General features: G+C 36.1%; 1 protein-coding gene across 2 annotated transcripts in view; it reads left to right on the top strand.

Moving 5' to 3' along the window:
• The window catches only part of LOC127968896 (retinoic acid receptor alpha-A), a 141522-nt gene that overhangs the window by 102151 nt on the left and 26172 nt on the right, over positions 1–13199 (top strand). Inside the window, exon 1 of one of the 2 annotated variants that reach the window (XM_052570299.1) lies at positions 8033–8799. The exons of the other annotated variant lie outside the window; for it this stretch is intronic. Within the exon in view, the coding sequence (XP_052426259.1) occupies positions 8661–8799 (139 nt within the window). The 5' untranslated portion in view covers positions 8033–8660. Of the gene's footprint in view, positions 1–8032; positions 8800–13199 lie in introns of those variants that run through there. 2 annotated transcript variants of the gene reach the window in all.

The raw sequence follows: 13199 nt of genomic DNA, 5'->3' as shown, positions 1-13199 counted from the left end.
GAATAACAATTTAATGTCACTTCATAATAAACATTATAAGCAAATAGACATGTAAAGGTGAGCATTTTTAGAATTATACGACAAGGACTTTGAAAAGTCCTACAGCCCTGCAAGGATAAGCGATATGGAAAATGGATGGATGTAAAAAACTATAAAAACTATAAATTAATTCAATAAATTAGTTGCCAGAAGGCTTGTGGCAGATTGTGTAGAAATGGCATATCATCGAGTTAGTACTTAAAATTCATGATGTAAAACAAATACAATTTATATGAATATAAAAATAACTATTTTATTGTAAGTATCTTAAGTCTTTGCATAATGTGACGCATACAAAAACAGCAACTTCATTGATGAGAATGGGATCAATCTAGTTTTGCATCAGTCTTTCCAGATTGATCGTTCCTGTTTTGAAAACTGTACTTGGCGACAGACTGTACTGTTTACTGGTTCGTAACTAGCAGATTTTACTGGTCTGAACCTATTTTTGTGACCCAAAACTGCTTTTTCTGCTGTGGAGATTTGTGGAAAGGATGTAGATTGGACACCAGCTCTGTGGTGGCTTCTGTCACACTTACTGTTACACTAGTGCGCTGTGTATCAGATGTGTTTCCATCACCCGGGGCGAGTCTCAAGTGCATGTCATATCGGGGGTGTCGGGGGTGGCCATGTCATAACACAGAGGGCACTAGCACACACAGGAAATCCATTTAAAGCTCCCCCCTCCCCCCATCCAATTCTCCCAATGGTCTAATCCTCTCCAGCAGCACTCAAGCCGAGAGTGTTTCGTTTTCACTGCTCTTGACAGTGTTGGCTTACCCCAGTTCAGCATCACGAGGATGGGCTTTTACAGCCACTTTGCAATGGGTAGATGGATGAATGGACAGAGTGAGCGTGTTAGAGCTTCAGAAACCTTAGCGTCTTGTGAATCCGCCACATTAACAGGATCAGTGTGGAACAGGACTGAAGTAAACCCAGAGCTCTTTTTCTCTCTCACCGACTATAGCCCTATTTGGACAGAACTGGTTTTCCAAGAGGTCAGATTCATGTTTCCCAGACGTTCTTTGTGATCTTAATCCCGTCTGAATTGAACAAGTCTGTGTCTCTCACACAGTCTTGAAAAAAAGAAAAAGACTTGTTTTTCAGCTAAATTGGGCGTCCTCTAAGAAATCTAATCCCGTTCTGGATAGGAATGTCTGTGACTGTTGTACATTACATTTTTTTCAGAATATCCCCATTCATACTAAACTAACTATTTATTTTGCAACTAAAGCTACATTTCTGCTCTGATGCACCTTCATTATAGTTTTAAACCTTGCTCATGGAGACCCACCGTCCTTGTTTATTTCCAACCTGCTTCAACACACATTTCCGTGATTTTCAAGCAATCCTGAAGGCCTTGATTAGCTGGATCAGGTGTGTTTTATTAAACTCTGCAGGACAATAGATTTGGAGGATAAGGGTTGACCTCTAATCTAGACCTTCTGATAGCTTTCTTTACAAAATTACAGTCCGTAATGATGGCATTCAACCTGATCTCAGGAGAAAATGAAACTATTTTATGAGGTGGCATTTGCGCACAATTTCTGCAGTGGGAATTGTATGAAAATGTAAAATTTTTAGAAAAAAACAAAACAAAACAAAAAAAACAATTAAGATCCAACCATAACATTCACATTCAGACCCTACCAACTTAGTTAAAATAAGTTATTCCAATTCTATCCAATTATATTTTCTGAAATATAAGATGTTCTCTTAAAAGTCATATCTTAAACATCTTTTAGAAAACCTATTGTTATGTTCCCGGTTAATCTAGGGCTATAGGACCACGTAACACAATAAGAAAAGGTGATGTGTGGAGGCAGCAAGGTTCGATTCCAAATAGTGTGTGTTTACATTCACAGATTTATGCTAGTACAGTTTATTGTTGTTGTTTACAGCATCTACATCCATCACAGATACAGATAGAATTTCTCAGAACACCTTCAATAAGGTTTAGGGGTAGGGTAAGGGAATAAAAAAAACAGTTTGTACAGTATGGAAACCATTACGTTTATACAATATCCCTATAAAACATGGAAACCCAACGTCTGTGTGGGCATGTTTCTGTGACATATCAGGACACAACTTTGTATAATGACATAGGTATGACACAGGTATTACAAGGAGAGGGTGACTTATGAGGACATAACCCATGTCCCCATTTTTCAAAATGCTTATAAATCATACAGAATGATTTTTTTTGAGAAAGTAAAAATGCACAAAGTCTCCTGTGAGGGTTAGGGTTAGGTTTAGGGTTGGTGTAGTGTGATATAATATACAGTTTCTACATTATAAAAACCATTACGCCTATGGGATGTCCCCACTTTTCACAAAAACAAACGTGTGTGTGTGTGTGTGTGTGTGTGTGTTTTGGAAGCAGTTTTGGAATGACAGTGGTGTTGAGTAAATAATATATTTTATTATTATTTTTAGATGGACTATCCCTTTAATACCAAGTGTAAGGGGGCTACATTTGTGACATATGCCTTTTCAAGTAAAGTCTGTTTAGCTAAAGGTGTATATTGGTCATTACAGCATGTAATGGCTGCCGTACATCAGCCGTTTGCCATAAAGACCTCTTGCCAGAGCTGCAGCGTGTGCCATAAATGCCTGAGTGTGCTCTATAGGGCACATTAAAGGGGCCTTGCCTCTCTGTGTTTGAGGAATGATGGGTCAGAGAGAATAAAAGTGCAATGTGAGGCCATGTGGAGGTCTGTTGTTTGTGTAGATTTATGAAACACACCACCCTGTTAAACTGCCTGTTACAGCTTTGATATACTTAGTGATGTTCTGATGACCCACTCCAGCACTACTAACAATCTCACTTTCCCGTGTGAGAGGGAGGTATTTGGATGTGCCATTTTCCACTTTTTAACCCTTAAAGACTGTAAAAAAAAAAACATTTTGGGGGCACCTGATATGCCTACATCTTTCTTTGTTTTTAAGGCCTATTCTATTTAGTGAATTCTATTCAGCTATTTAGTGAAAACAATTGCAGAAATTGTCTTCTGCAACAAAAATACTACCTACACACAAAATGAGTGAGAAAAATACAGTGCAACAGAAAACATTTTTGAAAATTATCTTTATGTACTATATAATTATTGTTTACATGATATACATAATATAAATGGATCGATCCCCAGGCTATACTCTGTGTCAGAATTGATTTTACCGGGACATCGCCAAGTGACGAAAAGACAGAAATTCCAGTGCTTTATCCCATGGGTACCTCTGTTTCATCCTTTTTTTGGTTTGTTTTATGTCAAAGTTGTGTGTTTTTCTGTGCTTTTTCAGAGTGTTCTCTCATGCAAATGTGTTTTTTGTGTGTGTTTGTTTTCATACACGCATGATCACATTTCCAAAGAAGCATCGTGAATGGTAGTTCAATTGGTTTATTGGTTGAATGTCAATTCGGGCATGGGGGTGTGTAAGCGTAAGTACAACAACCGTACCTTTTTGGCTCAGAGGAACGAAATGCATGTAAGATATACTACTGTAATCAAAAACAAAAATGCAACAAATTATAGAAGCTTTTTCTTTTTTTTAAAGATTTTTTTCCTTCCCATTTTGAAGTTTATTTTGGTTTAGTTTATTTTAGTTGCTATATATGTTAGTTTAATTTACTTACATATAAATATATCCAGGACCTCAGTAACTCTAGTCCTCGTTTGAATATTAGTAGTTATTAGTTACAATAACAGTTAGTTATTTCACTTTCTTCTCACAGTTCTTTATGTGGTAAAAAGGGTTCCCACATCACCAATCCCAGATTCTTGATGTCATCCTGCCTAGTTAAACCATGTCTTAAAATCTAATGCACAAGCTCAATGATCCAAGAGCAGACTAGCTCAGAGCTCATCCCTACGGACATAGTTCACAGCTAGAGTTTCCTCAGTCTTTCCTCCTTCTGGCATTGCACTAAAAGATGAAAAGCTGTGTTTGGTTTGAAGAGGGATTTATTGGTATTAGAACAACACAAACTGTGTGGCGCTTAGAAGCGACGGGCGTTGGAGGAAATCAGACCCAAATGATATTGCAATAACTCCAATTTGTAGTTCAAACAGTACAAAATGCCTCAGAAATGGTTATTATTACTGCATTTAAACAAAACATTAATTCTATGACTGTTTTGCTGAGCAAACCTATGTAACGCAGTTATATTACCATAAATTCATGAAATAGTCTTGAAGTTCACTTGTTCACATTCCATCACTTTAGAATAGAAAAGGTTGATAGCTCTACAGAGCTGAGTTTTTACATTTACATTTATCTGACACTTTTATCCAAAGCAATTTACAATTGCTATATACACGTCAGAGGTCGCACACCTCTGGAGCAACTAGGGGTTAAGTGTCTCAGGGACACATTGGTGTCTCACAGTGGATTCGAACCCGGGTCTTTCACACAAAAGGCTTGTGTCTTATCCACTGCGCCAAAACCACCAAGATATTTATGCCAAATGAATTAATTAATTCTTAATTTTAAGATTCTAGATTTAGACAGATTTTTTAAAAGTTTAAATTAACCCGAAGATCCCGGACGAGCCCCCAATTCATGTTACCCAAATTACTCAGAATAAATAATAATTTTGTGGTCTGTCAGGAGTCTCAGTTCAACATCAATGAAAGCTTTTATTTCTAATTCTATTTTTAATTTATTTTTTCTTGTCCAGGTAGAGTCCTTCTGAGAATGAATTTGGGTAGTGACAGCAACCTTGAAAAGAGCAACCTAATGCATTTGAAAAAGCTGCATGTGGCTGGTGACAACCTATGTGTCCTGTAAAATGCTTAACGCTTTGTCCTGGTTTAAGGCACCTTTCTTAACTTCCAGGAAATAATATATTTTAGGGTGGGTTATAAAAATAGTTTAACACCCTCAAAGGTACTATTCACAATTACCTCCATTAGCTTGGCCCATAAACCCAACTTTACAAACGCTGGCTGGCCTGGAATGGGGGTGGGTGGCTTTGAGCATGTCTCTTATGTAATCTGCAACGTGTAAATTAGGTTTAAATGAAGAATTTGTTTTTTAAGATAAATGCACATGCACAAGCTTCTCAGTATTGAGATATTTCTCACAACACAATAAAAAGTCTTGCACGTCATTCCCAGTGAGTTACAAAAACTCACGCCCGATTTCCTCTTTCTGATGAAGTATGAAACTCACTCACTTACCTCACATACTGTAAGATCCACTGGGTGGGTTGCAACATTAAGCATTAATTGATTAAATCAAATTTATGTATTAATTCATCCATTTTCCAAACCGTACTGTAAGTATGGGTGAGTGACTAGTTGCTTTTGCTGTTTAATGATGGGAAATCCATAATGACAAACAACTAAACCAGTTGGATTTGCGAATAAAGCAAGGCATAAATGAAATGCATGCTTACAGCTAATCTAGCATTCAGCTGCTGTGATTGTAGAGTGGTCCAGGTCTCAGTGTACTGAAAGACTGGAGGAGGGAAAGTGCTGTAGAGGAATGCTGAGTTTGCTGTCTTATCAGCAGGTACTGCATTAAAACACTGTTTTATATTCACCCTCTGCTTAGAATCACCATGACACTTGACTCAGGAGTACACAACAGTTGTTATGTATTGACCCGAATTCAGAACATACAGTGGGCATATGGTGATCACATAATATTATGTATTATCTTGCATTAGGTAAATACATTTTAAATCTGGTGACATCTGCGGACATGATGCTAGAGCTTTTCTTAGAACAAAACTTGTTTTTTGTTTTCACAGTGACTTTTAATCAGCTGGTGTTGCAGTAATTTTTAGTAGATCGGTTTCCCTCAAGTTCATAGTGTTCAAGTTCATCATCACATAAACTTTTGAGTGTGTTCCAATAATGCATGAGGCTGTTCCTTGAGAGCTACTGTCCTGCATAGTTTAGCTCTGTTCTCAATTAAACATGCCTAAACCAGCTAATCAAGGTCTTCAGATTCACTAGAAACTTGTAGGAAACTGTGTTGGAGATGGTTGGAATAAAACTCTGCAGGACAGTGGCCCTCCAGGAGCAGGATTGGACGCCTCTGCAATGATGGGACTATGATCCGCTAAGTGGCACAATCTTGCCTTCATTTCAAACAATGCATCTGTTGGTTTATAATGTCAGGCTTAAAAACCTTTCTGTGAATCATTTTCCATGAAAACTTTATTTAAAAATGAATGCCACTTGGTTTTGTATTTTGTTATTTAATGCAATGACATTTATGATCCAATCACTTTTGGGGGACACTTTCTTGAATCAGTTTGTGAGATAAAACTGGATATTCAGAGTGATATAAGAGTGATATAAGCACTTACAAAAGTTTACTGAGCCACCTCCAAGATGTGGCTGTTGTTTTGTGACTCATTTGAGGCTGTTTCTCTGGATACTTTCAGCGCATCATTCAGAGGAAAGCGCAATTCTTGCTGAGTGTGGTTATGCAAGGCCGGTGAACAAGGTGGAACGCCTTTGTGTGATGTCAGATGAGAAAGGCATGGAAGCGAATCGGTGTCATGGAGTGGGTCATGGAGAGGTGAGGCTGACTGCTTCCATGGGTTCAGCGAAAGTTCAGCCGCATAACATTAGGCAAATTAGTAAGACGGCAATGGAGAGAGAGAGACAAATGAGCCATGTGAGAACTAGAGAATGGCCAAACTAGTTGAGAATAAGGAACTCTGAAGTTGGTTTAAAAAAACAAAACTTAGAGGATGTGCATTATGTAATTCAGAAATTGTGAAATATTGACAATGAGTTGTGAAAATGCATTATTCATGATCTGCTTCTATTCTGTTTGGAGGCTTAGAGATCCCTTGTGCAAATTTTGTAATTTAAACAGTAACCTTGACTGATGTCAAATCTATTATTAAAGGACTGAATTATTTAACACAACGATGCAATACTATATATATATGGACCACAACATTTTTCGAACAGAGATGTATACATTATGAATAAATAAGCTTTCCATTAATGTATGGTTTGTTAAGGTGGGTCAATATCTGGACGAGATACAACTATTTTAAAATCTGGAATCAAAATATTGCAAAAATCACCTTTAAAGTTGTCTAAATTAAGTACTTAGCCATGCATTTCTAATGTGGTAGGAAATTTACAAAATATCTTCATGGAACATTATCTTTACTTAATATCCTAATGATTTATGGCATGAAAGAAAAATCTATAATTTAGACCCATACAATATTTTTGAATGTTGCTATAAATATATTTTTGCTACTTACGACTGGTTTTGTGGTCCGGGGTCACAAATGTGTTTTTTATTTAATTTTAATTCATTAACTTATTTCTTTATTTGGTCAATTTACCTGCAGATATAAAACAAACTGAAATACTGAAATATATGGCACATGTAGTTCGGTACATCGACTACAAAATAATCTAAATTGTATACTTTCATTAGATGTCCTGGAATAAATATTGGATCATGGACTTTGTTTACCAAATGTATTTTAGTATAAAGTTTTGTTTGTTTGTTTGCTTATATATATATATATATATATTTGTTTATTAATTTATTAGCTTATTCATTTTAATTATTAATTTAGGTAGATTTTTATGATGAAATTAAACTTTGAAGAACTTTCTGAATCTAAATTTGCACATACTGGCTATTGAATGGTTTGGTAAGAACACCTAAAAAAGCTCCTGTCAGATAATGGAAATGAATAAATGAATGAATAGCTGGGGAGTTAAAAGCCGTATTGAAATAATAGACAGTTGAAAAATATGATTATTATTATAATTTATTTATTTATTTTATATATTTTTTTACAGCTAAAAAAAACTTACATGTCATCTGTAATTATTAGTTTAACTTAGTAAAAGTTTTTGAGAGGCAATGTGGGCGGGGCTTTGGAGACAGAAGTTAAGGCGGGCAGAGATTAAAGGGCAGATATTTCAATGTAGGCGTGGCTAGAACGCAGTCACTTGCCTCGTCATCATTAATGGGCGGGACACACAGTTTGCTGCTCACTCGGGTCAAGATCCTCTCACATTCTCAGCAGCTCCGAGCGCGTGAACACAAGGTAACCGCGCGGATTAATAACACACGCGCACACCAGCTCTTTAAACGCTCGTTTGTGTGCTGTTTATAACCGGGAGGACATTAAACATTCAGAAAGGATCCTGTTTAAAATCGCTGCACGAGTTTTATGATAACACGAAAATAATCACATCACTAAATCGGAGCTTCGCAAATAATATTGGACCAAACTCACCGCTCAACACTGGACATTTGATGGATTTACTGATGCCTCGTTCGTTCTGTATTTTATTATTGTATTAACCGATCAAGAAGTAAATGCAGTATATATGGTTTAAAACATATAAGCTACATATGCTCTTTAGAAAATTGCGCGTTTGAGACATTGTTGAGCCTGTATGAGAATAGGCTATTTTTTTTTGCAAGAAGTCTTTCAGCGGACATTGATTTGACTGATCTCTGACCATGCACGAGCGCTTCAGCTTGAGTTTTACTCGCTTCTGTAGTTCCTGATCTCCTCTGGGAATATCTGGGATGGCTCCATCTCTCTGTTAACGCTCTATGTGAAGTGGACAGTCGTGGATCAGCTGTTGTCTTGAGGAATCGAGTCCGACCTGATCATGTACGAGAGTGTGGATGTGAACCCTTTCCTCATGATGGATTACTATAATCAGAGCAGAGGATGTCTGATCCCGGACAAGATGCCCCATCCCTTCAGCTCATCCATCAGACATCAGCACTGGAGCGGATCCAACCACTGTACGTGCGTTTTCATTCAGCAAAACACTTTATGTTTGTAGAGTCTCTTAAACTAAACTGCATTCTAAGTTGTCTGATTTAATTCCATTTGTTTCAGTCATTCTTATACTGATATTTAAATCCAGCTGGTTGACCCACTTACACACACACACACACACAGAAAGGGAGAGAGAGAGAGAGAGATGCTCTTGTCTGCATATTAGCAGCATGCAGATCTTTACTTTGGATTTAACATGCCTGTTTATTTCTTTCCATTATCAGTCTGGAATATTTTAACAACCAGTCTGTAAAGATAGCAATATCTAGCAAGTCATATAAAGCACATGGCTCTGAAAACATTAAATCATTCAGATCTTGGCTCTTGAGAGCCGTGCTTTTATGACAGCTCGTTAACATGCTGAGCATTAATGGAACAGAGAAAATGAATGAAATTCAGAATAAGGTTAATGGGAAACTTGCGGATGTGGGATTGTGCTGTGCTTAATGGTGAAATAGTGTTTTATGGGTCATATGTGAGAGATAAATGTGATGAAGAGAGAAAAGTAAGTGCAGGAGTTTTGCTTGAACCAGTTTTAAAAGAGTCCATCTGCTGTATCTCTGAGCCGTTGTGGATGGTGACCCGGGGTGTACCGGGTCACGCATCCATGACCTTTGACATAGAAACAGGGACGTAAACACTGAAATCTTACCAAAAGAGTGTAAGAAACAATAGTATACTAAATGTTTAGCCAAAAGATCACGTACATCAGACTCTCAGGTGGCTCAGGGATCCTCAGTACAAAAATGCAAAATTCTGTAATAACATTAACATACATGACTACATTATGCATAGTAGTGTTGACCTAGTTTCGCAGTTAACAACTTTTACATGCTTTGCCTCATCCTGGATTCTTTCAGCTATTGTTTTGTCCAACAAAGACATTTGTATTTGTTTACTGATGCTTTTACACTCATCTACTGAAACTATGGCCGCCTTTAGAAATACATTTTGTGAAATGAGTATTTTTTTCATGTTATATAAGAAATGTCTATAAGCTTTATATAGATAAACTGCCGTTTTTAAGGGATCCCAGCAGTCTGTGGACCTCCAGTTGTCCACATAATCATACACTGGTTGTACTGTTTTGGTCAAATAGTTCCATAGCATCACTTTGGTAAAGACAGCATTACAGTTAGGTCAAAAGTGCAAGTTTTGTTGGAGGTGTATGGATAAGATGCTTTATGTTGGGGAACTTTGAGCCACCAGGAGACCCTCACTCTTGGCTAGCTCTCTGCAAACACTCTCTGCAAGCACTAAATTACATAAGAAATGGTGTTGTGCAATAGCAAGTGTGCCATTAGATGCATCATTTACCTTATTAAAATAGTGTTTGAGTTATGATAAATTGAAATTTTCTTAATCTGCCTTGTTAGTTTTTGTTTTGCAACAGCATTTCATAAACAAAGTTGACATTTCCAATTCCAATTCAGCAAGTAAGTAGTCACAATATAGGGAGGAGAGATTGAAGAAGGTCTTTTTAGCTACTTAATGGCTAAAAATGCTTCTGGAAACTTACTGTTGGAGCTTCCTGTGTAAGCCCATCCAAGATGTAAATAAGTCTGTATCTTCGTTGCAACAGATTTGAAGAAATTAAGCATTAAATCACTTGCTCACCAAAGGATCCTCTGCAGTGAATGGGTGCCGTCATAATAATAGTTCAAACAGCTGATAAACACAGCTCAGTAATCTACAAATAATCCACATGACTCCAGTCTATCAATTAACATCTTGTGAAGTGAAAAGCAGGTGTTTGTTAAGCCATCAAGACGTTTTTAACTTCAAGCCATTGCTTCTGAGTAAATATGAGTACTTTAGTGGAGAAAGTAATCTAGTCTTAATCAGGAGAAAATAAGCACAGATCAAGCACCGATTAAACGGTTGTAAACAAAAACATGTTGGTGGATTTTAAAGTGAGAGCTTCAGGATTTGGTTCTTACAAGCATGACATTTTTCACTTCTCGACTTTCCTTCTGACAGCACCCATTCACTGCACATGATCCATTGGTGAGCAAGTAAGGTAATGCTATGTTTCTCCAAACCTATTTTGATGAAGAAAGAAACATCTACAGCTTGGATGGCCTAAGAGTCAGTACATTTTGAGCACTTTTTTATTATGAGGTGCACTTTTTTTTCCCAATGTTCTTTTGATGAAATATTCCTTGGCATATCCCAGTTGAAACAGGCTCATAAAACAGCATGTATATTACATTTACATTTAGTCATTTAGCAGACGCTTTTATCCAAACCGACTTACAAACGAGGACAATGGAAGCAATCAAAAAACAAAAAAAAGAGCAATGATATATAAGTGCTATAACAAGTCTGAGTTAGCTTAAACTACTGTACTGTACTGTACATGGAGCAAAGGCTTTTAAATAATGTAATAAATAGAAAGAAAACAGAATAGAAAAAGAATAGAGCAAGCTAGTGTTAGAGGTCTTATATATATATATATATATATATATATATATATATATATATATATATATATACACATACATATAATTGTATAATAAATGAAAAGAAAATAGAATACAAAAAGAATAGAAAGATTTTTTTTAATAATAGAATTAGAATAGTGAGTGCTAAAAAATAACTTACATACTTAATATCTTAACTACAGCATGTAGTTGTGCACATTGATTAAAGTTTTTTTTTTTTATATATCATAACATGAATTGAGCAGCAAATTGCAATATGTTTGTATCATATTCCTGCGCGATAAACCATTCATAAATGAGAGTGAGAGATGAGGGTGTTGATGTGTCCGTATGGTCTCAGTCATCAGACTGACGGCTCAGGGTCTTTTTACGGGGGTCGATCGGGATCAAACACACTTGATCTTTGATAGTCGGCTTCTCTCAGTGCTGAGGTGGGGTTTCCAGAGAGATTACACGCCTCAGCGTGAAGGAATGCACTGCCTCTTATTCACATGACAGTCACACACATACACACTCCCCTTCACGCTGCACCCACGGACCTTTGTACACACTCCTCTTTACACATGCACAATTCTTACTTGCATCTATTCTTAAATTCTTTTCATGTATAGCATGCCTTTGCACACACTTCACATGTCAGTGCATTGTTGTGCCATAATAAGTATGGCTCACATCCATCTTTCAAAATACACCTTTTTACAGTTTTTATTATTTACTTTTTATTTTAAGCATCTGATCTTATTTAACCTGTCCACATTCTATCAGCGTCTTTAGAAATTCTCATCTAAGGTCAAATCTCAGGCGGCTTCAGGCTTCATCTCGCGTGGACATTTGATCTAGGCCACTTCTTTATTTTTACATTGTCTGTTTTATTGTGTGGTGTTGAATAGGGCTGCACGATTATGACAAAAATCATAATTGTCGATTATTCCCTTGAAATTGTAATTGCGATTATATATTACGATTAGCACAATTTAGATTGAATAATTTTTTTAATAGCTTTATGCCATTGTTTGAAGCCACTGCATGCCATATTGTTATATCAAAATAAACCAGCGGAAAACACTCTTCCTGAAAAACTTCTTTTTTTTTAAGCCTCAAATATCATATATATATATATATATATATATATATATATATATATATATATATATATATATATATATATATATATATATATATATATATATATATATATATAATTATACTTATTTTATTTTTTTATTTTTTCTGAGAAACCAAACCAAAGTAAATATATGCATGGTATTATGTTATATTAAAACAAAGAAATTCAAACAATTGGGAAAAAAACCCTTAAGATAATCAGTAGAGAGAACAACAACATATCTTATGCACACAGAATGATGTAAGTGAACTTTTTTTTTTTGTGTAATTGTGCCTTTAAACGATTACATAATTGTGTCATCTGTAATTGTAATTGCGATTACAAATTCGATTAATTGTGCAGCCCTAGTGTTGAATGGGACTGATGCTGAAATGCCTATGTTGCCGATCACATTAACAGTTCATTATGCGTCCCCTGGCTTTCAACACAACATCCCATAGCAGCTTTTCGAAGTCTAAACAGATGGCTTACTACATCAATCATTACAATGAAAGACAATGTTACATGATCCTTCAGAAATCATTCTAATATGCTAATATGGCCCTCAAGAATCCTTCATTATTAGTTGAAAATGGTTGTACTGTCTAATGAAGTGTGAAAACCACAATAGAATTCTTTAAGCAGAAAGTTTGAAGGACAACATTTATTTGAAATCTAAATGTTTTGTATAATTTTAAATGTATTCACAGTTATTTTTAATCAGTTTAATGTACCTCAGCTCAAAATATCCCATAGTGGCCCCAAACTGTATTTACGGTCAGAGCAACATTTATCAGTTTCATGGAATATTAAA

The sequence above is a fragment of the Carassius gibelio genome, chromosome B12 (genome assembly GCF_023724105.1).
Source record: "Carassius gibelio isolate Cgi1373 ecotype wild population from Czech Republic chromosome B12, carGib1.2-hapl.c, whole genome shotgun sequence".
Classification (NCBI taxonomy): domain Eukaryota; kingdom Metazoa; phylum Chordata; class Actinopteri; order Cypriniformes; family Cyprinidae; genus Carassius; species Carassius gibelio.
This window is presented reverse-complemented; position numbering and strand designations above follow the sequence as displayed.